The sequence below is a fragment of the Diachasmimorpha longicaudata genome, chromosome 4 (genome assembly GCF_034640455.1).
Source record: "Diachasmimorpha longicaudata isolate KC_UGA_2023 chromosome 4, iyDiaLong2, whole genome shotgun sequence".
NCBI classification, from domain to species: Eukaryota; Metazoa; Arthropoda; class Insecta; order Hymenoptera; family Braconidae; genus Diachasmimorpha; species Diachasmimorpha longicaudata.
The window spans coordinates 5,602,794-5,630,347 of record NC_087228.1 but is presented as its reverse complement, the minus strand read 5'-3'; the positions used below and the strand labels follow the sequence as shown (position 1 = coordinate 5,630,347).

The window sequence follows — 27,554 nt, the reverse complement described above, 5'->3', positions numbered from 1 at the left end:
CTCCCGATGAAAGGAAAACGTGTTTGTTAAATTGTTTTTTTTTTCAGTTTTACAAAATTTTATTTCTGTTGGCTCTGCACACTCTATGAAAGACCTGCAAAGTTTGCTCAACTTATTTTTAACGTCAACTAACCATTCAGTCAATGTTATCGGCCCGTTCACTTGAATGAACCCGCAACCGTTCAACTGAATCATTAGGTGACTATTAACGAATATTGAGTTGTTCGAATTCAACAACGTCATAGAGGTAGAATCGACTAGTTATAAATTAATGGATCTCGGTTGTTGTTTAGGGTATATTTGGTTAATAAATATAATTCGTTTGGTTAATAAATATTTTGAATTTACGAGGTTTGTTTATATTCGACCCTGCCATTCGTTAATAATGGGTGAATTTGGTTGGAATAAACAAATCGTTTTATCGGTAGCAATTACTGAAGCTCGTTAATATGTACCGAGCTCGTCTAAGTGTTCCTGGGAATGGGAATTTTCTACTTTTTCCTTCCATTTTTCATTAAATCGCTGGTCATTGCTTTTTGCAGGCCTTCTTACTAGTTTAAATTATATTGTTGCGACTGTTAATATAATTAAGATATGATAGCACCATTCAAACGATCATAGAGATATCGACAACGATTCACGGAGAGACAAGTCGCAAGAAAATTACGTCTATTCCATAATCTATCAGTCAAAATAGTGTTCAGTAAAAACGGAACAGTGACAAATTTTTTCACCGAACTTTCTGGACTTTTTCCTGAAAGTTCACCCAAAAAGTGCGTAACTGTTCCGTAATTTTTACCGAATATTGTTTTGACTGGCGGATGACACAATAATTTTTCAAAAAATTTTCTCTTCGTGTAGGGTCTAGGAGGGTTCGTAATCTCCACGAAAAACGTGGCTTAGGTTTTACTCGAGTTAATTTCAAATAAGGAATATACATTACGAGTAATTGATTTTCGGGAATGTTGAGGAGGATTAGGATAATGTGGAAAGGTGAATAAAAATATTAGGGTATACAACAACAGCTGAACCGATCCATATTTTCTATGAGTGTATCTGTAGCCCTTTGGAAGCCACCGCAAAACCGCCGGGTCATTTCTTTCACACAACACTACCACGAAAATTGAGCAATCGCAATTCATTTCATAGAGATATTTGAATCAATACTTTTGAATAACTGTTAAAACCTTTCGCTGTCATCATTGTGTGCATGTTGGACGGCTGCCATTGTGTCTCAAATTATCTGGCCGCTGTGGAGGCGGAGCGTCGCGCCCTCGGAACGTCATTCATCAGTTGAGTCAATGTGGCACCGCCATTCCGACAAGAAAGTCCATTTCATTCTCGATGGACCAGAGGGAAATAAATTCCCAAATCAACAAGATTCTTTTTCCATATTTATAATAAATAGACTGGAAATTTGACTCACTCGTGAGTCAAATACATGTTGCGTCAAAATATGTGGGAACAATTTTTTTATAACAATTGTCCTCCCATATCTTAAAAGTTTATGAGTCATGATTACCTCATTCCTATCTCCAAAACTGATACATTGATTGATTTTTATTCTGCGGTAGAGACAATTTTACCTTTTCAGTTCAGCCATTTTCGGGCAGATGATAATATTCCTAAAACAGCTGATAAATTTGATCTGTTCGGTACAGTAATTTTTAATCCACCGATAAAATCATTGTGATTTTGATCAGGATAAAATTTCTCTCATCTCGAATAGAATTGAGAACTCATAGACGAAGACGAGAGTAACTTATGTCATGTTACTTGATTTATTCATAACAGATAATACAATGTGGTGAAAATCTATTGGTTATCAATTTTATCATTGAACCTCTAATATTCTTTATTGGGATGTGAGTAAAAGTATATAAATAAATGTAGCAACACAATCAATTACTTTGACTTGAACTCTTTATTACTAGCACGAGGAAGGCACGACTGACCTAGAGGACTGGTGTCCAGAGATTAACTTCTTGCTATATGAAAAACCTTTACTAAGAGAAAAAACAAGAGAACGTTTATGATTCCAAAGGACAGAGTTTCCTTTGAATACTACATGTGGTAAGGATTACAATGTTCGCAAGTTCGGATCACAACAGATCATAAATTAGTCCTTTTCTGGAGACTCTTTCGAACACATCATAAACTTTCTCGAGTGATTTTTGAAGATAAACAGAAGAGCTGTGTTCTAATGTTCAACATTCTTGATATAAAATATACTTGGAATAAGTATATTTGTAATGAGTAATATTGGATTATGGATAGGGATTTGCTAAATAATTGCTAAATAATATCAAACGATTTGGCTATAAACTTTGATCCTTATTATCGCATTTCTTTCTTTTCCATCTCTGTTTTTGTTTATTATAACTATTCTAAACATTCCGGCACTGTTATGCGAAAAACTGATATGGACTAAACAGAGCTATAGACAGACGGTTTATTTTTGTCCACACATACCATGTACTCTCAATAAATAATTTAATCGTTTATATAAATTTAATTGACATGTCCGGGTAACATATCGTTCTGATTCTGCGTTCTGAGCACTTTAACACATATAATTCTGCAAATTAAACATTCTTCTGGCAAGAATTTGAAGTAGATTTAAACATAAATATCGGACATTTGTTTCTCCAAAATAAATATGACTGGCAAAATTGTATTTTTTCTCTTGATTTGATGAAACCGGGAAAACCGAAAAAATAAGGAAACCAAGAACCCAGAAAATAATAGTTATGTACCACCTGTTGGAAGCCCTCCAACACCTGCCCCTTCACTCGATATTTCGGAAGTAATTTTTCCCACCGTATCGATGATGGAGTGTTCGACGTTTCTTCCCCTGACCAACGCTTTTAAAGTTAACGCAGTGAAGATTAGAGGCCCGTTCTATCACTCAAACCAACATAAAATTTTATAGTCCAAGGCCTACAAACTGCATTTCCAGCTCCTTCGTTCGGCTTCATCGGGATTTATCCAGCGATATAAACGACACAACCTTCCCCTGATTGAGTCGTAACGTCTCATCAAAAAACTTAAGTATCACAATTTATATTATACCACACATGAAAGGAAGGATCGAATGATGATGAAAAAAAAATATCTTGGACTCTGGACACCGATGTCCACTGAGCATGACCTATTCGTATACGAAAGACATACTGGTGACTTTTTTTCAACTGTTGGCAATTCAGTTTTATTTTTCCACCAACTGTCATAGAAAAGGCATAATCGGTGAACCGTTGGGGTACCCCTGGCGACGGAGATCGCATAGTCAACTACCTTGATCTGTTAACCTCATCATGTACAGTACATACTTGACTAGTAAACTTCTTATGCTGCCATGACTAAAGAGATATGTCGCGTGTTGCTTTTGCGTTATCGTTATCGGTACGTACTTATGTCAGTGGCCTTTCTGTAATTTTAATTTTTTTTTATTCTGGAAATTGTGGAACATGCGTCACATCTGGGCAGATTTATTTGAATAATTTATTTAGTATATTTGCTCTAGTTGCATTAATCTCAATATGTTAGGAATTCTTGCATAAGAGTAATTATAGTTTATGAGAATTCATGGCCGGAAATGAGAAAATAATAGATTTATATTTTTATATTTTTATGTCAGGGAGTTATGACAAAAGAATTTTTCTTTGGGGTGAGAAAAATTTTTGGAAATTCGGTCTTGATGGGAGAGCGTGTAATATTTTTTGCTAATAAATTAGCAATTACGCTTTGGAATGGGTATCTTACAGATAATTTTCTCCGATTATGTTAATTTCATTAGTTAGTTACATTTTATTATTTATTTCAATTGATTGCATTGAATAAAACTCTTTTCTAATTAATTTCATTCGATTTGAAACTTGATATGACTATTATTATAATGCGAATATTATCGTGCTCATTATTGTTGTTATTGCTTTCGAATGGAAACGTTGTGACCGATGATTTTTACGGTCTTGTGATTTTGCTGGGAAAGGATGGAAAATGTCATGAAAGGAGAAGATATTATGATTTTAGAAAATGTGTCTATGTACGGCCGCAAGCGTGTGGTCATTTTTCGAAAAAAAATGATAAATGACAGCAAAAACAAGCAGAGACTTCGTACGGTAACGCGCATGTCATGGAGGGATTTTTTAAATCTCTCGTCGTCATTAATGAATTTATGGTGGGCTTCCCAACCGTTAGAGAAAGTCCTTAAAATCCTTATAGGTATTTTTATTTCTTGAAAAATCACTTCTGCAACTTGGAAGTTTGCATTGACGATGGGTTGAATCGGAAAATTTGTTGAAGTAGAAAATTTCTTGTGACAAGGGTCATAAGTGGAAATTCATTCAGGTGAATGTTTTGAGAGAAATAAAATCAGTGGACAATTTGCACGATATTCGAGGAAATTAAAGTTGATACTAAGTTAAATATTTCATTAACTAATCATTTGATTCAGCCCTTCTTCAATACCAATTATTGCATTGCCAAGACGAAACTTCATGTCGAATTTCCAATTGAGGAATCAATTTTTCGAAACCCTAGTGTGCTAACAATTAAAAAAAAATCAGAAATCTGGGAATATCTCAAAAATTTTGTAGGAAGGGGTAATATACATATTTCGATTTATTGAGATAGAGTACGCCGATGCGAATATGTTATAAAATTATTCAAAGAAATTAAGGATAAAAATAACAGTTAGATGAACAATCGTGACATGAATAACTGAGATTCTTGATCTGCCAATTTTAACTCATCTCTGAACGTGAAATTTTTCGATTTCTCAAGGTCAGAAGTGAGTAGAAGTTTGTTTAGTTATTTGTTTATGAAGTAATATTTTTTCCCCTATTTTTTGTATACATCCCCCAATTTATACCCCAAACTTCACAAGCGGAAGTTCCCCAATCCCTTAACATTTCACTGAAGCACTTGAATATAAATTCAATTTTTATCCTCAATAATATCGATTTCTTCACATGCGATTTCACGTAATCGTACGAATCGAAATGAAATAAGGTGAATGTCATTCCACGTGAGCTGCAGGGATGGAATTACATTCACAATACCCTCATTTAAATGGTCGTCGTAATCATACTCTTTTCAAATGAATCTGACGACTATGAACATGCGAATCTCATAAACGTGTCTCTCATGATGCCCAAAGAAATATCTGGGATGCATAATTCCATGTTTTTCTGGAGGGGTGATGGAGGGGGGGGGGGCAGTCGATAGAACTGTAGTCAATCAATCATTAAAAATGTTCGTTGCATTTTTTCCCGTCGTAAATGTCCTGTGAGAAAATAATGATTATTTACAGCACAACGTGTATCAGTAGTGACGTTTTTCTTTTCTTTTCTTTCAGGTTATGGGTCAGCAGCAGTACATTGTTCAACCATGGTCAATGGCTCCAAATGCCAAACAGACAGAAGACGAGAATGGTTCAACGACAGTTGAGGGTAGTGGAGTTAGTGAAATAGCGTTGGCACACGCACCAAGTTTAGATGAACAAGTCCTGCGGGAACGGGGGATTCCCCTTCAAACTGCCATTCAACAGGTAAGGGTGCAGTCAGGGTTAGGGGGTGACCAAAGAGGATAGATTAAAGTAGAGGGTTAGACCCGCGAGTTGGGTGAGTCCACGCCAACGCTAGTAATAACCCCAGCGGCGGGAGCTGCCGGAAAGTTCGCTTGTTCATGAAAAAATTGTCTGTCAATTCGTAATAAATATTAAGGGATGAATCCAGCGCTTTTTGAAGGTAAATTTAATTCTCGTCGATCGAGCTAAGTTTTGTTCCTTAATCTCGATGAAGAAAAATTAAAAACCGTGTATGAAACTTTTTAGGCCGCAAAAAAATATAATTTTGTCAATCGTATTTGTTTCGGAAAATAAACATGCCCGAAGTAACCATCTAAATATTGGATTTAAATTGTTGTCAGAAGAATATTTGAATGCACTCCTCCAATAATTGGGCCCTTCATTAACGCAAAGCAATTTTCTGTAAAAATGACGTATCTCTTCTCTAATTTCCGAGCGAAGTGCGGTTGCAGTAATTTTGACCGAACTGTAACGGAATTTGTTCGGAAAATTCCCTAATTTTTGCCCGCATCCCTCAGGCAAAATGGCGATACTGTCACGTAAAATTTCGCAAGTGACTCCGTTATCGGTGAGCGATCTCAGCCTTCCGCAACTTTTACCGACTATTTCTCTCTGTATAGTGTTCCTGAAATCCCCTCGAACGTAGACACGTATCACCATAATAAATGTTCTGACTTTCTTTGTTCAGAAGGGGATGCGTGAAGAGAACTTTATATGCGTTAGTGGAAAGAAAGAAGTGGGTTTTGGACGAATTTTTTGACATTCTAAACATGAAAGTCACATTCATGTTAATTTTGTGGATGCATGCGGGTAGCAATGGCACGGTTTCGAAAAAAAACGCGGTCGTTGACAGGGGCACGGGTTTTGTGCAGGAGAACATTAAGTATTCAGAACAAATTATTGCAAGTTTTTTTCGTTAATTTTTCCAGAAACTGCCCGAAAATTTTTCCTGTTCATTAACAAGCGGTTTCGTCATTCCTAATGAATATTAAATAATGCAATCAGCGAAGTTCGCAAGTGAATTAAATTCTCCTTGATCAGGCCAAGTTTCAGTCCTTAATCTTGATGAAGAAAAATTAAAACCTAGAGGGGGGGGGGCAAAGACCGCGCTTCGACTTTTCTCGTGATTTTTAATTTTAATTTTTTGAGATTAAGGAATGAAACGTACCTCGATCAAAGATAATCCTATCCTTCAAGTAAAATGATCCTATTCAGGAAAGCACAAGCACATAAATTATGTTATCCGCATAAGCCATCAGCTAACTTCATGCGTAAGACTTTTTCCTCATCGGTCAATGTATTCGAAGCGGGAAATTCAAACACGGCGCGCGAAGCAGTGTCCCTAGTACAGCTGAAAGAATTCTGACTCCTTTTTCTGCATTTCTAAACAAGTACCAATAATCGAAAAATGAAACGATTGGAAGTCTTTCACTCGGAATAAAAAATGCATTAGACACTTGAGAAAGATTCACCTTGAATGTCATCAAGTGGGTAATGTAATTAGATTGTTTACACATCTCAAATAACGCTGAATAATTTTCTTTTCTTCTCAATTTCCAGTTTGAAACTTGGTGGTCATCCCTGACATGCGTATCCGCCGGAAGTCCGCCTCGTTTCGTCGTCGATGGCCAAGCACCCCTCCGTCAATGCCTTCACCCAGAGTGCTACAAGAAGGATCTCGATTTACCAGAGCACTACAACGTATTTCACGATTTGAGAAAAGAATTCACCGCGTGCTACTCGTCCCAGGGAGAATTGGCGACCCTCAGCATACAGGAGATGATACAATGTATCCTTTTTCACCTCTGCCATGATTTATGATGAAATGGAGAACAGAATGATCTGTGAAACATCGAAAATATCATTTCACCCAGAGGTTTTTTTTAGCTTTTCAGTTATGATTGTAAATTTTATGTTCGACACCAACTCGAAATGCCTCGTAAACGTATACTTATTCGCAGGGGCACGTGGCTATTCGGGTTGAATATTGTGCTCACTCGGGCCTGATGTATTCCTTGAATTACGAGACATGTGCTGGTCGCCATGTCAGGGTTTCTCAACACTTGCCATTAAATTGTTGCAAAAATCTTGCTAATAGCTGAACGTATTCTTCACGACGTGAGAACGTCATTTGCGGAAATTGTGGCTTTTCTCTCTTCGGGTCATCGTTTTAGAGTATTTTGAAACAAAAATGCCGACGATGAAATCATCTCTGTTGAGAACCCGGGTTCCAACTTTTTTAGATCTCGAAATTTCTGATGAAAATTCGTACTTTTCATCGTAAATTCCACATAAAAAAATGAAAATAATACTCGCTCCGTCAAAATGACGTTTCACATTAATAGTGATTATGAAATCGAAAGGGAGTTCCACCTCCACAGGTGGGAGTTTCCACAAGACATAGATCAACCGACACATAGATCAGCCATAAAACGTACATAGGAGAACTGTCATTGCTATATGTCATTTACTGTGTTACTTTAATGGTATCATACTAAACAAACAATCAAGTCCAGAGAGTCGCCGAGATTTTCCAAACATCTGCTCGTTTATATACTAAACATGTCACTCTTGATAAATAATATTGAGTATCGAATTTAAAAGAGTATTTTCGGATCTTTCAACAGCGGTCAATTGCAATTTATGTAGCTGAACATCATCTTTGAGAAAGTCACGTGATCATAAATGACGAACATAAATAAACCGCGGAAATAATGGTTTTATTATAATGAAATAATTACCAGTCTACGAAAACAGTAGACGAAGGATGTAATTGGGTTTGGTAACGATTAGATAATTATTTTGGGTGCAATGGGAAATGGCAGCTCGAGGTGATCCATCGATTTTTAAATATCGAGAGCGAATGTGCGCTCCGCGCGCTCCATTGGAATTTCCCGCCTCGAACACATCGACCAATGAGGAAATAGTCTTACGTCTGTAGTTGGCCGATGGCTTATGTGGCTTAATTAATGTGCTTGTGCTTTCATAAGTGGTCCGTTCTGCCCCACTCTTTGATTTTGCCCCGATCTTCCCTATATCTCTCGTTAATATTTATTTTTATATTTTTATAACTTTCTATATATTTTTATTCGGACATCCAGTTGTCTAAAATTTAGAACTTCCAACAATAATTTTTCACCGCATATCATCGACAATTTAAATAGTTCAACACAGCGCATACGCTGTGTTGATCTCCAAAGGTCACCACTTCACGCATCATCCACGAATGACATTTTTCTGATCCATAAAACATTACGAAAAATTACCATAAAATTTGAATTTACAATTGCGCCGCTGGCGCGACCTGTCAGACTCGGTGTACAGCACTTAAGCCCCTCTTCGACCGATTGCACCTTCAATCCTTGCGCTTGAGTGCTGCGTTCACTGAAAGAGTGAAAACGTTTGTAGACGGGAATGAAAAAAAAATCAAGATTATGTAAGAGACAAGACCGATAACTAACCTGTGACCCTGTACCCTGACTCGTTTCATGAATAATGAAGGAATGGTGTAAGCAGCTATCTACTCGCACATATTCCATCGTCAATTGAAAAAAAATCCCTCTTCACCAAACAGAAAATAATGTATTTTTCAACAGATATCTGATGATTACATAAAGATAGACATTATTCAAGATCTGAAGGATATGGATCATTAGTTTAAAAGCCGTTTTTTGACAGATTAAATTTTAAATAATTATGAGACTTTAGGAAAATTGTTTTTTCATAAATCCTTTTCAAATGAAATTAAATCTTTTTTTTATTAAGCATTTGAAACTTATTTATGAAGTTTCTCAGCTATAAATTGAAAAGGTGTAGGATTGATGTATGGACTGTATTGATTCTTTAGATTTCGAGTTCACAATCTTTGAGAAATTTATCGATCGCGTCAATGACAGAATCTAAGGTCATGTATCTGACATTCTAGAGGGTATACGACAGAAATTTTGAATAAAAATCAAACGTTTAGGGGGTGAAACGTGACGCAAAATGACAATCAACCATTTTTTACTTCAAATTTTGTTGCAAAAATTAGACTTCAGACGCTAATTTGTATGATAAAACGAACCTCCATCCCTCGTTTCGCCCCCTGGAGATCTATTTTTTTACCTAAAATTTCTTTCCGTGTAGTATACAATATTTAGCAATTTTTAATATTATCTTCTGCTGGTCTTCAATTCGTGGACATTGTCACACGATGTAATCGATATCTTCTTCTGCATAATCGCATTCACATCAACAATCGTTTAAGATCTCCACCCCGGAGACTAACGAATTTGAATTATAGTTGTCAGTCGCAACAAAATAGACTGAATCATCCGGTTTTTTTATTGGTAGACTTTGTATGGCAGTACAGGTTCACGAGGATTTCCTCATCTTATTATATATATTATTATGATTTCCCCTTCGTACACCCCCTCTCGGGTTTTTCTAATTTATTCCCATTCCGCCCCCAACCCCCTGTACCGCAGTCGTTGAAGAACGAGGGAAAACCTCACCCTGAGGGAAAAACCTGTCCCGTCGTGTTGGTACCGTCGTCTCCAAAGACGATTAACTGAAGTAGAGGCTCAGTTCTGGGGGTTTGAGTGACACCAGCGGCATCGTAGTACCCCACCCCATAAGAGGCAGGGCGCCACAGGCAATACTGGGGTGTCTCCCCGTTTTTAATTGCAAATAACTCTTTATCCCTATCTTACTACACAAAATTCTTATTTTCAAAGTTTCTTTGAAATCGTGAATCAAGAAACCATTTGATTGTTCTGTAAAAAGTTGAACAAAAATTGGTAGAACCGACACCGGTAGCAGGGTTTGGACTGCCGCCAGAACTCAGCCTCTACTTCAGTCAATCCTCTTTGGTCGTCTCTTTGACGGAATGGAACTACCACCATTCGGTAGTGAAACTGCACGATGACAGCGCTACAAAAAATTTTTGGTCGTCGTCGTCGGGAATAGAACCCGAATCAGTAGCACACTAGTCTAGTACTCTAACCGCCCGGCCATTACCGTTGGTTTGTTCCTTATATAAAAAGAACATGACATCTGAAATCGATTAATCGAAAATGGCGGACATAATCGAAACATGGCAGCTGACATGTTGCAACAAATGTAGCATAAACAGGCCGCCGCGTAGCGATCGCTAACGAAACTTAAAGAAGACCGCACCCGGGTTCTTTACCGACAGATGGCATTACGTCGGGCTGCCACAATGCGCGGAATTCAAATGACATTTGAATCGAAATAGAATACAAGTACATTATGTCGCGAATTATGACAGTATGAAAGGGAATATATAACAACCGAATGAGATATTACTGCAAAAGTATTGAATCTTTAATTCGTGGAGGGAGAGAAGAGAAGCATTGCATAGATTCCAGAGTAAAATTTCTATTAGATTTGAATAATTGAATGTTGTAGAGAAATACAGGAGAACGAGAATAAATGCGAAAAGTGCGAAATTGCATATGAAATTGATGAATATTATTTCGTGTTGTCAAGAGAATTCTGATTCCTGATCAAATGTTTGTTTACGCTACATTTGGCATTTTTTATGGTCAAATAATTTTATTATGACTATTTAATTTTTTACATGTGGGGCACGCATTAAAAGGTTAATAACTGAACTGTTGCTAATAAATGGAAAATAATTTATTCGCGAGGAAAAGGAGGCAGCGTCGAGGTGATGCCATATTTTTTTTGCAGAGTTAGCCAGCTTGTTACATTTTAATGAACGTCCTCGGTCTATCTCTCGTGCGGTTGTAAACAGTTGAATTATCTTGATCTCGTCATATTTTTCGTGAAATTGCTGGTGATTGTTCGCAAGCAATTTCACGAAAAATGTGACGAGATAAATAAAATAAATGATACATATAAGTAAGCGAGTGTTGAACTCCGGACACGCCAACTATAGGATAATACAAACTTTAATCTTTATGTTCGTTTGGTTCCACATAAACTCAACCCAAAATCCTCCTTTTTTTGTTCGTTAAAAAAATGGTATGAAGGCACGTAAATATAAATGACTCTAGAGATCTTCTTTTCGATTAATAAAAATCCTATTGTTAACTATTTAATCCGTTATTTTCCGTTGATTATGATTACTTTATGAGTTTTCTTAATCGTTATTTCGGAACATATTCATTAATATTTATTTGACGCATTGTTTTTAGACATTAAAATCCGCGATATCGTTTAGAATATTTTTGAATATACCGCGTTTATCCCCACCCGATAATCAAGTGCGTTGTTGTCGCGACGTTAAGCTGCGCACGCATCAATTTTTTTTGACGTTTTTTGTTAAATACGACTGAAAAACGTTCCGAATGGATGTTATTATATTCGTAGATGGTGTGTTCATTAATTTTTCATATATGAATGAAATTCCTGATATCGGCTGGAATTTTATGTTCGTCCCGGACATTTTTCCACTTCTGTCAGAAAAAAACGGGTGAAACGGCCGTTTTCAATAATTTATTAAGTTCAAACGACGTTCTTCAACAAATTTTTAAGAATTGGTACCATTTTTATGTATCTCCTGAACATCATTAACTGCGAAATCGAACATAAAAAAAAGTTAAAGTGAAGTTTCCCGCAAAATTTCTGCAAATATATCATCCAGATAATTTTCAAATGTTTAAAATTAAAAAAAAAATTATTTAGAAACTTTTAAAATAATCTAGATGATTTAACATTTTTTAACATAAATAATTCAATTTTCTAAATTGTTCAAAGTCATTGTTGTGTCGGCGTATGCTACTGCGGCGCAACAATTACCGCCCTCCGTACGACGTTGAGAACTTTTGTTGAAGAACCCACATTAATGCAGTATAAAAACACCGATTGGAATGAATAACACAGCATAATTGGAATCATTTGGCACTTGAAAAAATTCACTCACTCATTTTATCGTTAATTCCAGACGTTTTTTTTACCTCAATGAGAAATTTCAACGCCGTCATTCTGGGCCATTTATTTACAACTCATTCAGAAACGAATATGTTGAGTACAATGCAAAAAGGACGGTATACACCACTGCCTGCATACAGTCTATGGTGGTATGTTCTCGTATTACACTAGTCGACAAAACACACATACTGTGAACAGTCGTCAGTTCGAACTCAGCCTGACATCCGACTTCCATCCACCAATCCACCAATCCGTTCCGAAATCCCGTACCGTACGCATCTGTCCGATACTCGGGGCCATTCAAGATAACGGCGAGAAGTCAGTTTTTTTTTCTTACGAAGAAGAATTGAGTTGCGGAGATAGAGAACAGGGGGGCAATTGTGGAGAGTTGAAAAATAATATTAATCTTTACGTGAAGTTTTTACGTGTTTGGTGTGAACTTTGAGACGCTAATCTACTGGATCGATTAAGGATCGCGACAGGTATGTTTATAATAACATGCAATAAATGAAATGCAATTGGAAATGTCTAGGTGAAGAAAAACAACACTAGTTCGGTAGAGAAGTGGGAAATAATTGATTTCACTGGCTGTTGAGGGTTTAGGCACAATAATTTTTGGATTGTTGAATATTTTTTGAATGTTGGGTAAGAAGTGAGGTCAAAGTGAAATTTATTCCAATTCAGTTTTTTCAAGTTTTTGAGGTGAAATTTTGGGTGTTATATTTTTGGAAATGAGTATCGACTGGAGAAAATGACAATAAGTTTATGATAACTGCATTTTTATTGCATTCGTTTTATGTACAAATCACGGGTTCTAAGGAAAATCTGTCCAACAATTTCGGTAGTCACATAGCTTTGAAATATTTTTCAAAAAGTAGGAGTAAAGTAAAATTAAGTCACCGTCAGTTGTTTTTTTCATATATTTTTTGACAAATATTTTAATTTTTTTGGAGTGAACATTCTTGCAACGACACCTGAGAATTAAAACCAATTTCATAAACAATTTACCACCACTGATAGTTCCCGAGACAATTGTTAAAAACTGAAGTTGAACTGAATTATTTACGAATAAGAAAATGTTTGTTAAAAATGTAATATCAGAATTATCAATAAAGAGAACGAATTGAAATTGATTCGCCAGCTCCGCGGTAATTCGTGATATTGAAACCAAGAAGACGTTAATTTTTCAATAAATTCATCAACGCTTCGTATGCAATTGTGTTCGCAAATGTTATAAACAAAATTAACCGGTGAAACTTTCAAGACTTCTTCCCCAGAATACAAAAATTGTCTTGTAACAGAGTACATAGTGATTTAAATCTCTCATTTATCAAAAATCAGCTCGACCAATGCGACATCAGATTTATCCGGGTTTTTTCGTACGATTTTTAGTGCTTCGGTTTTTTTTCTGACAAAAAACTGAAAATCATTGGCCCCAGTTCATCCAAAATCTAATTGGATCTAAATCGCATAGGGAAAGGTGCAGAAAAAATCAAGTCGAATTATTTATTTATATATTAGGAGAGTCTGTTGACAACAAAATGGGCGCACATGTTTCAGCACTCGTAAAAATGAAAATTTACTGCGGAAATATATCATTCACAGTACTCTGATTTTTTACTCGTGACCATGATATAACACCGGTCCTGAAACGTTCAATTTTAGGAAATGATCCAGACCGATTAAAGACATCTCGAAACTCGGAGATACGGCAACAAACCAAATTTCCATTTTCGGAGTGATTACAATAAACTCTCCATCCGAAAATTCACGGATAAAGCGATCTTGAGGAGGAAACAAACAGTCGGTTTTACAAAAATTTTACCGTACATTATCGAACCGATGTACAACCGATTGCGCGGAGAGAAAAATTCTTGAAAAATTACGTGTCTAGTCCATGATCTGCAGGTCAAAATAGTGTTCAGTAAAAATTACGGAACAGTGACAAATTTTTTCACTGAACGTTTCATCCTTTTCCCGAACATTCTGGACTTTTTCCTGAAAGTTCACTGAAAAAGTACGTAACTGTTCCGTAATTTTTACCGAATATTGTTTTGACTGGCGGGTTACGCAACACGCGCGTAATTTTTCAAGAATTTTTCTCTCCGTGTGGGCAATTCAAGAAATCCCAGTGACAGAACAACAAAAGAATGATTTTTCCAAATCTTATTCCTCTTATTAAATTTCGGGGATAAAAATAGAGGATCACATTGGATATTTTAAATATTGAGAATTATTATTAAAAGGTTGGTGTTGACTCTAGACACTCAACACGGTCAAACGTACTTTACAGGATGAGTACCTCTCTCTCTCCGATCTTGACCCTCTCTGGTCACCAGATGTAGTTTTGGGAAAAAAATCTACATCGAGAAAGCCCCAGCCAGACTTTTCCTTTCTGCAATATAAACGAAGGCCCCCAGAAATAAAGCAATAAATGTTTCCTAGATCCGGAAATATAAATATTTCGGAAGAACAAAATAGATGAGACTAGAGGGAGCACGATAACTCGTTCATTTTGTCTACATAATACTTCTCTTTCATCAGCAAAATTTATAATTAATTAACAACCATCAAAGTCTTGCTACAACCATCTTTCGGTCCGAGATCCTTTCCATTTGCAACATATATTCGCGTACAAAAAAATAATGTTTTGTAGCTTGTAAAATTTTCTCTCATCTCAAATCGAGGTGTTATATCAAAAAATGTGTAGTTAATTAATAAAAAATTATCAACTGATTTTGGCGTACCGTACGCCAAAGCATCAACTGACCGTTCCTCCGAATCGGGAACGGAACGGCCCTGAGTCACGTGATCCCGCGGGATTCACTGCGCATGTCGCGCATCACGTGACTCAGGGCCATTCCATTTCCAACTAGGTGGAACGATCAGCTGATGCTTTGGCGTAAATTCCGGAAAATTCAGTTGTTACATTTATTATTAATAAATTACAAATTTTTTGCCATAACATCTCGACAAAATCTGAGCTCAAAGAATGATTCTACCCAAACTTCGATGGTTTTTAATTAATTATAAATTTTGCTGATACAAGTCAGCCCACCCACTGTTCGCAATGGAACTCCAATCTATCTATTGTTATACTTTTCATCCTCTGAATCCCTATTTGTTATAAAGAATCAAAAATCACTGGACTAAATTCCAAATTAACAGGTCGTCTTATCGCATTTGCAGACAAATCCATTCCACTATTTTCACTGCCTCGGAGCATGACCTTGGAGTGGATGAAAGTGGAGTGGCATAGCCCCCCCCCCTCCCTTCCCCTCTTCGACTCTAGAGTGATCGCAACAGACTAGCACGTGTGAATGCAGGACTCTATTTATTTATTTATTTATTTTTTCGACGGCCCATACCAGTCGTTTTGTGCAGTCAGTAGAAATGAAATTCAGTCTTTCATTGTGAAATAATTCAATGACGATGAGTGCGATACTGTACTGCGATACCGTAGTTGGATGTGATGTTAATACAACAAAAACCACCTGTTCCAGGTGGGCATCAAGGGATTTCAGTCTTCGGTGATCGTTCCCGTTAAATTCCATTCAATCGTGGATATCAGTTTTTTAAATTAATAACTTCATGTATTTTTATTCAGTTCTTAGTGTGGATTCAGCTCAGGAAACTGTCTGGCTCTCGTTATTATGGCAGAACCGGTTTTGGATTAGATTGTAGTTGAGATGAATTAGATGTTAAGAGGATGCGATGTTGTACTCGCTCCAATTTTTTTAATTCAACCGCCGTAAAGTTTCAGGTAATTTAAAAAATAATTACGTAACACCTTCAGTAATGAGATTCGTCTGAAATATTATAATATCTGTAGTTTTGCGGTTTTATTCGCAAACTCAGTGCCTTGTACCGTGCGGAAAATTAATTGTTAGAAAAATATGACAATTTTTAGTTAGTAGATAATCCGTCTTAGACTTGAACATTTATCAGATTGGAAGTGTTCGCGGGTTTTGCGTAGGTTTCAAGCTGTCGGCCTCAGTTCAGCTGAGTTTGGTCAATGAATTCTTGATCGTTAGATAATGTAGCAGCTGTTACCTTTTCGTTCACTGATTGGTAAACAGTATATTTAATGTGATAATGTTCAAGTATTTTCATGAAAAGTCGTTGCTATGATTGATCTGAAATTTTGTGAGCCATTACACGTACGCTGAGAGAAAAATATAATTTTGCCAATTAAATATTCGTCTGACAAGAATTTAAAGTGGATTTTCCAAGGGAAATTAGGGCATAATATTTACATTTGGATCAGGATAGCTAAAATACTCTTTCCCCCTCTCTTGCTCTTCTACTTCCGAGGGGCGTTAAACGTTCAACGTTCAACGTCGTTCCCCCTCCACTGAAGCGTTAAGCGTCCAACGCAATCGAAGTCGCCAAAGGAGTTTCCCTCCAAAATTTAATACCGCGGAAAGTATCGGTCACATTACCTCTGTCGAATGGCGTCGGTCGTATGTTTGTCTTTCATTTATCATTCACCTCTGTCGTTCATTTTTATGATGCATTCAAAACTACGAAATGCAATGCATTTCTAATTTGAATGACGTATATCGATTTTTTCCCCAGTCAATAAAGCAATATCGTCAAAGCTCTTTAGTATACGATAGAAAAAATCATCACAAACTGAAGTTTATCAAGAGTTTTTGCACACTTCATCTCCTCATACTGTTGACAAAATAGTTTAGATATTCATTGGATCTGAACTTATCTCCTCACAACGCTTTTTGTCTCCAAATCTTTACTGGCACTTCAGGTCACGAAGATCGCCAGTCTCAGTTAATTCTGTATCCGTGAAAAGCTCAGGCTGAATATGGTGCAATTCTTATCACTGAAAGTGCCGGATTAAAGGTCATAAACTGGCCGACGATACTGCAGAGTGAGAAATTTAACGATACGCAGTTGGGTTTGATATTTCGATTCGGTTCATAACTTCCGTTATTTAGATGAATAAAATGGCATATTTGGACCGTCGATTGATTGAATAGATGTCAAAAAAAGGAGTGGAAGTCATTTCCTTTGAGTAAAATATCGCCCGGATTTTCCTTCCGGCGCGGTAAAGGACGAATTCAAATTTTTTGGATAATTTTCCAGTGGAAATGCGATTTTTTTCAGGTCATTATAAACTTTATTGTAGCTGGTAGAGTAAATAGGTGGTGATTGTTATAACTGTTGAGGACATAAACCACTAATTTCAAGTACTGTTCTTCCTTAACTAGATGTTTCATCAGATTTTGGAATAGCAGCTGATGTAGAGAATGATTTTCACGTTAGGGAGGTTCAGGATATGATTAATGTTATTCAGAGGATGATCAAGGATGGTAAGGCAGATGTATTGCATGCATGTGTTATGTTTTTTTATATTACATATGAATACATTAGTTCGATAGAATGAACGTCGTTGCATGTTATAATTGCTTGGTCACGGTGAAGATAAAAACGATGGGTTCTAAAAGGAATATCGTCTCAAACAATCTTTGGTTGAATCAACAGTAGCGTAAGCTGTAAAATTGTTGAAAAGAACAACCTAATGTTAAGTTGACTCAGATTTTTTTTGAAATTAATTATTACTTTTTCTTCCTCATTCGGTAATTTCAAATCTATTTTTGATCTGGAAAACGTTTGTTTTGTGCGAAACGAGGGCTAGGGGAGTTTCTTATCGGCGATTTAATTATTGCGGATGAGGAATTAATTCTGTAATGAAATAACAATGGTGATGTAATAGTAATCTTCTAAGTTAGAGACAAGATAGTTGTATGTAAATTTCCTACGATTTATGATTATCAGTACACGGAGAGAAAAATCTGGGAAGTTTTATAGTGTTACCCCGATAAAAATGACTGTGTGCCTTACAATATCGGCGCTAACTGCAGGCCTGAACAACATTACTATGCCATTTAGTAATTTTTTGTATTCAAGCATTTCTGAACAAATATAGTTGAATTTGCATATATATTTCTTTTACCATAGCTAGTGTACATATATGTGAGTTGTTTATGATCGTAACATTGAATCTGAGTTAACAGTCACTGGTCAGTTTCATATTTTTAAAGAACATTTGCTGAACAATTCATTGATTATTAACTAAAAGGTTATTCCAACCTTAATAACCGTAATTTTCAAAAATTATTTGTTTATTCCATCATTTTTTTCTCAATAATGGACGTTCCTAATTTTCAAATTTTGAACATATTGTCAACTAAAAAATTTGGAACTGTAAAGTTGAACTAACAAAATCATTGTTCGAAAATTTTGGAATAAATAAAACTCCAACGAAAACTCTGATCAACTCTATTCAACTTTAATAGAAAAGTAGAAAATCCTTTCGAAGGGGAAAAAAACTTCTATTCGGAAGCAAAAAGGCCAGCGTATTTGGATACGCTTCGAAATAAAGTAGTAAATTAATTGGTGCAATAAATAAAGGCCCCTTCTTAGAATACACTTAAATATGAAGCATTATAAGCCTGAATCGAGAGCGATCCCCCTGAATCAGCTAAAACCAAAATAAGTATTTCTGCTGAGCTCTTCATAATCGAAGTCTCAAGGGTGAGGAGGGGGGAGGGATGATGAAAGAATGTTTCAGAAATGAGAGACAGGATGGGGGTGTACAGTTACATGAAACCGTTGACAAACCAGTCACGTATGAGATGGTCAGGTTGTTCCCAAAACTAGTCCCAAAATTTACCTGTTCTCTTAATGGGTAATTAGTTTCCATTAAAAAGTCGTTCTTGTTTCAGGCCACGTATTCCAGAATCCTGAAGTTATAAATCTTGTTTTGGAACCCGGTATATGGTACGTTGAAAAACTTCATTTTATGTTATAACATGCACTGAGAGAAATTTTCCATGAACATTTCAGTAGAAGTACTGGAAAAAGGTTATTCGCTTGCGAAAAAAATCTAATGCAGTTAAGGGAAAATTGCCTCTGAGTTTTGCTAAAAGTTCCGGAGAATATTCCTGCGAATTTGGGAAAAATTGACGATTAAGGCAATAGAATTTCCACTGACAGCATTTTAATTTTTACTCTTTTTCGTACTAGTGCCATTTTTACAATTTTTGGAGAAATTTCTCTCTGTGCAACCTGTCTGGTTTTGATATCTACATTTTATCTACACCCCTGGGGTATTTACTATATGGCAAAAAAAACAAAAATCATTTTTTGTAAAAAATATGACAGGAAAAACTTTGATAAAATCTGAATTGATAATCAGTCTATTTCTTTAAGAATTAAATTTCCGCTTCAGGCAAATATGGAAATTCCATCTCTCATTAGTCATATAAATTCAATTTGGTCATATAATTGCTTGTAAATAATGCGGATTAACTCATTTATAATATTCATTATGAAATCGTTGATGATATAATATTTTTTCTTGCGCCATTGATCCAGTTTAAGCCACAAAATTTTAGCGGAAAAAATAGTAAATTTCAAGTCATTTTAAATTAACAAATTAACATGTGAGATTGATATGACGGATATCATTTCTGTTACAGTTCCAAGGATGAGGAAGTAGACAATAATTGTGTAGTAAGAGCACGTGGATTACCTTGGCAATCCTCGGATCAGGACATTGCTAAGTTTTTCAGAGGACTGAATGTGGCCAAGTGAGTTTTATTCCACATTATCGTTAATTATTTTCTCATTATCACCAAATGAAGGTCGTTAATATTCACTTGCATCTTAACAATACATAGCTCGTCAATAATCGATAAATACTTGCTACACAAGCTCTCACGGATTGACAAAGGTAATTGAGCTTATTCACAATTGTTCCAGTAAATGTGCAAGTTTCATAAATCATAAATCATTACCTTTGACTATAAAAGTCTATTCAACGCATAGCCAACATATGTTTATAAACATCAGCGATTACACAATTCAAATAGCAACGATAAATAGACTGACATGGGAATTCTTCAGATGATCTGTAAAACTCAGATAAGAGTTACCATGGGTCAAGGATCACTAGTCATCGAATCACTTCGTCGCTGGCTTAGCTTAAATTTAAAAAGTCTGTACATTCTTGAAATTGAGAACTCATTTACGTAAATTTAATGAAGAGGTATGAATCTGATTTTCTTAGAATTTGCTCGTAATAATTAATCACGAAGTAATTCAATGGAAGTAGAGTGAGTCCTATTTCTTTCTACATTTTTTTTGATCGCGCAGAATTGAATAGTCATTTGAATTTCATGGACAGTTGGATTTGTGGTGGGGAGGGGGTGAAATTTCAATTCAAGTGGAAATAAAAAAGAGTTGCGAATTTATCCTGCAATATCATAGAATAGTCCTCATTCCCTTTCGACCTCATCCAAAATCTTATTTGACAACTCCTGTGATGTTACAAAATATGGAATGCAAGATAAATTTTCCGTTTTACATGTTCGTTAATTTTAATGACCCTAGTCCGGAGACTAGGGTCTTCCCCAATTATTGAATTGATATTAATAAACCACGTTATGGTCTATTAAATTGACACATTGTGCATTGATCCATTTAAATAAATTGAATCAGAGTTTTTGAAAGTTTTTAAAATTTATTAAATACGGTTTTCTACTATTGAGAGAATTTTTTATAGTACAACAAATTGCTAAGAAATAGTCATTGAATAATGTAATATTTTTTTATGAAAATTGGGAACATGCTAGTGATCAATGCAATAGAATTTTACTTTCATTTATTGCTTTAGGTCTCGGTAAACCTTTTTATTAGCATTTTAACTCAACAATGAAGAATGTGACAAATAATTTATTATTACTACTATTACTGAACTTGTGAGGAAAATTTGTTCATGTGCACTCAACTATGCTTCGATCTGACACTTTATTCTCAGACAACCAATTAAGCATTTTTTAACTAATATTTTGTATCAACAGGGGTGGAGTTGCGTTGTGTTTGAGCCCTATGGGCAGACGTAACGGCGAGGCACTTGTACGTTTTGTGAGTAAAGAACACAGGGACATGGCGTTGAAAAGGCATAAGCATCACATTGGCTCCAGGTACATCGAAGTGTACAAATCATCTGGCGAAGAGTTCGTCAGAGTTGCTGGTGGTGCGAGCGGGGAAGCTCACGCTTTCTTATCCAGAGGAGCTCAAGTCATCGTCAGAATGCGAGGACTACCATATGACTGCGTAGCTAAACAAGTTGTGAGTTCATTCACTATCTTTGCTACCGAATAGAGGGATTTTCCTCTTAGATAAAACCTTAGTAGCCCTCTAAATATGCGGTTTGGATTTTTTTTTTTAGATAGAAGTATGCATTCATCAAATTTAAAATTCATCAATCGTCGGGTTACAATGAATAATTTAAGTCTATCACAGCTACGATTAAATTCTAAAAGCCCGATTGGCTCTGACGAATGATAAGCAAGTTACGCAAACGTGTCAATTGGAGCGTTTTTTCATTTTATTTTTTTTTTGTGCAAATTAATTTGTAACTAGATTTTTAAAACTTGGCCCAAATATTATCAGAATTCAAAAAAATTGGGAATTTTGTAACTTGTTACTAGACAATTTTGAGTTACCACTGGCGACTCTGTACATAGTAGCATAGTAGAATTGACAATGGGTTCAGTCAACGTTGATGAGGGGTAATTAAATATGGCATAATTTCTGAGTTTGTTTACCTGTCAGAATTGTTAAAAAATAATTACGCGAACAGAACAAAATGGAATATTGTAGGAAGGGAAATACTAGGTTGTTAAGCCCAAATGACCTTCGAAATTATCGGATAGTTCCACGATTCTTTTGTTATGTAATATAAAGAGGGATTTTAGGGCTAAATTTATTCAGTAAATTTCATAGTTTTTTTTAAATTAAAAACACAGGTTTCATATTTCATGGACTTTATTGTAACTTGACTTTAGGTCACGTTTTGTTGGAAAAACTAAACTTGAAAGGCCAATTTTCCCGATAAAACTGGCCTTCATCCGTTGTTTCACTCCCTGGAACTCTAACTTTTCTCTAAAATTTCTTTCCGTCTATACTCGGTACATCTCGGCCTGAGTCGGTTAGGCTCGAGATGGACATTTAGAGTAATTTACAAACTCTTTCTTGGCCCACGCACTACCGTGCATCGCGATAAAACCACTAAAAAGTTTACCATTTTCTTCAACAGATTGAATTTTTCGCCAACGGTCAAAATCCTTGTCAGGTGTTGGACGCTGAGGAAGGTGTATTATTCGTGAAAAAGCCAGATGGCCGAGCAACGGGAGATGCATTCGTCTTATTCGCTAAAGAGGAAGATGCTGAGAAAGCTCTGAGCAAGCATCGCGACTGCATTGGCGTCAGATACATTGAACTCTTTCGCAGTACAACGGCAGAAGTGCAACAGGTGGGCTCATTACATTTTCCATTTATACCGAGTTGATTCAATTAATTCAATCATCTAATGTTTCCTATAATGATCCCAGGTATTGAATAGAGCAATTGATGCTAAACCACAGCCTGATATTCCACCGATGTTGCCGCTGCCACCGCAATTGCTTCCTCAATATGTCATCACGTCGGGAACGAGAAAAGACTGTGTTAGATTACGTGGACTACCTTATGAGGCTCTTGTTGAGCACATCCTGGAGTTCATGGGTGAATACGCTAAACATATTGTTTATCGTGGAGTTCATATGGTTTACAACGCACAGGTATGTTCTTCATTAATAATAACTGAAAATAATGAACTGAGGATTTTAGAAGTGACTTTTACGATTCGGTACACTAAATCCAGCCAGTTTGACTTATGAAATTTGTCAATTGAATTGGGGTATGAAGTTTTAGTTTATTCACATTCAACGGCGTCAAAAGTATAATTTGCGCTGAATCCTTAATTTTCAAGTTATGATGATTATAAACAAATGATTGAAATTCTTTAAATATTAGAAAACTTTTTTTATTATTTATTATTATTTGTTACAAGTGATGTAGACGGTATAAGGCGGGGAGTATTTACACTGTTTTTAACGTCACACAGACTATTTTACACTTTTCCCTTATGGCCTAATTCGATTTACATTCGTAAATTAGAGTTTTTCAGATATTTACATACAATTTCAGCATATTTTTTATGAGTTGCATCTGCACATTTTTTAGTTGTGAAAAGTTGCGTACAGTACAATTCAATTAGATTGTCAACTAACTCCTGTCTGGTACATGACAAAATGAACAAAATGAATGGTTCAAGTGATCGAAAATTACAATCATCGATCAACATCACTATCGTCGTCATTCTCCACATGAATGTTCGCCGTGCATCTTTCTCTCCTCCTTCCTGAATGAACAGGCAATGCATACATTGGCGTTCGTACCCAAACCAACCCGCCGCAGCAGCAGCGTCGTAACGTCATCTGATATTGTACAGGTGGGAATCCCCTATTCCTGGGTGGAAACATACGCTCCCTGGCACCTTCTTCAGCTGGATTCATTGATGCGGGTGATGAATTAAGTGCAGGCATCTGAAACAGAACAATAATCGAGAATTAATTATTTTGAAACGCTGAGTAAAATGGAGCGATTGAAAATTTATTTAATTTCATAGAAACTTACCTTAGTAAATGATCTGCCGGAAGTCTTCCAAAAATTCAAGTGGACGATTTGTCAGTTTAATTTTGTAGAACGATGTTGTTACCGCAACGAATGTTCGGGTTGTGATGTCGCTCCGAACTAGAAGCCGCCTTTTATACAAAATCGTGTCATTATTGCCTCCGAGTTCGTTGGTCATCGAGAACCAATCAGGCGTTTCCAAGAGTATCATCCCTTAGGCCCTTCCCTCTGTTACCCCACAGGTGCCGGCATACCTGCAACTATAATCCCCTTTGGCGCGACGGATTAAATCACCTCGGGGGATTTCCCGTGATTTTTAATGTGCCATAATTATTCCCTCAAAGGACTCATGATTTCCTGAAAAATGTTTACCCGTTTCGGAGTACTGACGTCCAAGAAGTTTCTTTTTTGTACGGGTTAAGGGAATTGCCTATTTTAATACGAGTGAAAAATCCTGACTTCTCATCTCCGCGGCCCAATAGTACTACTGAAGATTTAATTAGGAAAACTCTGAAGTACATGATATCGAAGCAAAAAAAAAACTGCTTTGTGGATTTTTTACAACGCCATCGAAAAGGGGTAGTATCGATGGTCTTAGCTTTGTCAACATAGAGAATTTCCAGAGAAACACAAATTAATTGCTGTGCTGTTCTTGATTTTTTTTTGCAAAATAAAAGCTCTCGCGAAAATTATAAATATATCAATATAAAATGAGAAATATGTAAAATAAAAAATACACTTCTTTGTTGATTTGTTAAAAGGGCATCGAAAAGGGGTGGTACCGACGATCCCAGTATTGCAAACAAATGTTTGATTTTTCCAATTTAAAAATAATTCTTTGCTCAGTGTGAGCAAATCGATGTGACCTAACGAAAGTTACATTATAAGAATTAAACCCATTCCCGGTTTCTCCGGAAGCCCCAAAGGTATAAAAAAAGGATGGTGGGGTGATGATGTTGGTCTGGACAGATTAACTGTTAATGAGCGCCACCCGAAAAGTTTTAGCCCATTCTGGGGAAAACCCCAGATAATCCGCACTAAACTATCAATGCTTCCTGGCATTTGATTTAGGCTACGCCGACTACCTATAGCTTTGGCAAATAATTACTGGTGCCATTAGTATGACAATTTAAAACATAAAACTAGTCCAAACCAGTGTACCCGATCGTTAAACTTTCAACCCACCGGTCGAGCTACTTAAATGACGTTATAAAGAAAATGCCTCCTAAACCCCAGTCATTTAATTCTCCCTAATCCTTATTTTTTTCTTTCAGGGTCAACCCTCGGGCGAGGCCTTCATCCAAATGGACAGTGAGAATTCAGCATTTGCCTGTGCGTCCCAGCGTCACCACCGCTACATGATATTTGGCAAAAAGCAGCGTTACATCGAGGTATTCCAGTGCAGTGGTGATGACATGCACTTGGTGTTGACTGGTGCTGCACCACTGCCCGCTAAATCGCTGCTGTCATCCGGTACGTTGAGCACACACACACCCCCGGCAATAGCAGCGGCACCAGCCGCTCAACCCCCCCAACTACCCGTCCAACAGACCCAACCGGCCCCATTATGGGATATACACGCATTAGTACAGGCACAGGCACAGGCTCAGGTACAAGCGGCTCAAGCACAGGCTCAGGCACAGGTTCAAGCAATGCGAAATCAGGATTTGTGGTTGATGGCTATCGCCAGTAATCAGACTAATAATTCCACCAGCAATGCTGCATCATCACCAGGTGGTGGTGGTGGTGCAAGTACCAGTAAAGCATTGGCACTACCACCACCTGGTCAGCATCAAATATCAACTTACACAATGTCACCTCATGCTGCATTACATCAGCATCAACCACATCCATCATTATTATTTTTCAATATGCCACAGAGAATACCAATTATGCGCACACCCCAACCACATCCCACCATCTTGCCACCTATCATTCAAACACCCCCCATTAATCATGCTGCTCTCATGGGACTGAAGAGACCCTGGGATAATGCATTTCCTGCCGATGGGGTTGGTAGCGTTCCTAAACGTCCTGCTTGGCAGACATCTCCTGCTGCTGCTGCTGCATTCCACACAGCTGGATCCACGGTTCCTGCTCTTTATCCCGCTCAATTTTATCCACAGATTTGAGGGGCTCGTTGGTTAGGGGTAGAGGGGAAATGCTATGAGTTAAAGGGGTTTTCGAGGTTCGATTATAGGGCTTTATTGAGAGGGTTAACACTGAAGATGATAGGGATTTTCAGTTGGGGAGGTCTCCAGATAAGGTCTAGGTTCGTTGTCTTCAGGGCGTGACATACATTATTTTGTCTAATTTTTATTAAAAACGTTAACTCGAATACCCGACACTCAGAGGTCCTCAAAGATTATAATTTTAGGTGGAAAGAAAACGTAAAGACCATTTGGAAATTTCGGAAGAGCATATTTTTATATGGAAAAGTGGTTTTTTAGCAGAAGGCGCTCTAAGGTTCGGATGCTTTGGAGTCATTAAAAAAAATTACTGTTTTTATTGGAGGGGATATGGATAATGTGTAATTACCATAGCAATGACGACCTGCCAGTCGCCATCGTAGATAGAGATAGGATAGAACAGGAAATCATTTCATCTAGCAACTACACCATTGCCCTGACTAAGGCACTTGAATTAAAAAAAACAATTTATCATTTGTTTGTCTACACTTTTATCAACACTAAATAAGCCCTTTTTTAAATTACTGAATTAAAAAATATACTGCTGATCAGCTGTCACTGTCCAGGAAACATCTCCAGGAAAGTGACAACTGATAAGTTTATTAGTAGTACATTTTTTCATTAATTATGTTGAAAAAAGTACTTAGTTAGTGCTTATAGAAGCGTAGACCAAATATTCATGGAAATATTCATGGAAATATTTATGGACATATTTTAAAATTTTAATTGTCCACTTGCGATGCGTTAAAAGATTTCCTGTTTCATCGGGTCTCATTATTCAGATCTTCTATGATCACAGCATTCCTCGATATTAAAACAAATGGGCTTTCAATTTATAATGTTTCTGAGTGACGGGTAATCAAATTAAAAAAATATATAATAATAAAAATTGAACAAAATAATCTATGTCGATCACTTCCTGAAATAATAGATTCGGGCGTTCAGGAGAAAATATCAAAAACACCCTATCCTTTCGATGAAAGCCCAAGTGCATAAATTAAGTTAGTCATCGGCTAATTTCATGCGTAAAATTTGTTTTTAATTGGTCAATGTCTTCGAGGCGGAAGACTCAAATAGGGCGCGCGCATTTGGTTTCGTATTTTTAGTACGAGAAATAAAGATTTACGATTTGTGGCTAGTGCCAGTAATTAAACTAATGATTCGCCAAGCAATGATGCATCATGCCGTGGTGCTGGTAGTGTTGCTACGGGTAAAGCACTGACTTATCATCTCATACTACATTGACTTAGTCCACTATCTTGCCACCCATTCAAAGACCCATCAACCATTCTGCTCTCATAGACCTGAAGAGACTTGGGCGCCTTATTCTG

The 27,554-nt window shown here is 36.7% G+C and overlaps 1 protein-coding gene across 2 annotated transcripts in view; it reads left to right on the top strand.

Annotated features, from left to right (window-relative positions):
* The window catches only part of LOC135161663 (RNA-binding protein fusilli), a 52,798-nt gene that overhangs the window by 10,867 nt on the left and 14,377 nt on the right, over positions 1-27,554 (top strand). For both annotated transcript variants that reach the window (XM_064119429.1, XM_064119428.1), the window contains exons 2-10: positions 5,360-5,551; positions 7,151-7,379; positions 17,731-17,820; positions 19,237-19,291; positions 19,993-20,103; positions 21,376-21,646; positions 22,617-22,832; positions 22,912-23,139; positions 25,309-25,507. In XM_064119429.1, coding sequence (XP_063975499.1) covers positions 5,360-5,551; positions 7,151-7,379; positions 17,731-17,820; positions 19,237-19,291; positions 19,993-20,103; positions 21,376-21,646; positions 22,617-22,832; positions 22,912-23,139; positions 25,309-25,507 — 1,591 coding nt within the window. The remainder of the gene's footprint in view (positions 1-5,359; positions 5,552-7,150; positions 7,380-17,730; positions 17,821-19,236; positions 19,292-19,992; positions 20,104-21,375; positions 21,647-22,616; positions 22,833-22,911; positions 23,140-25,308; positions 25,508-27,554) is intronic.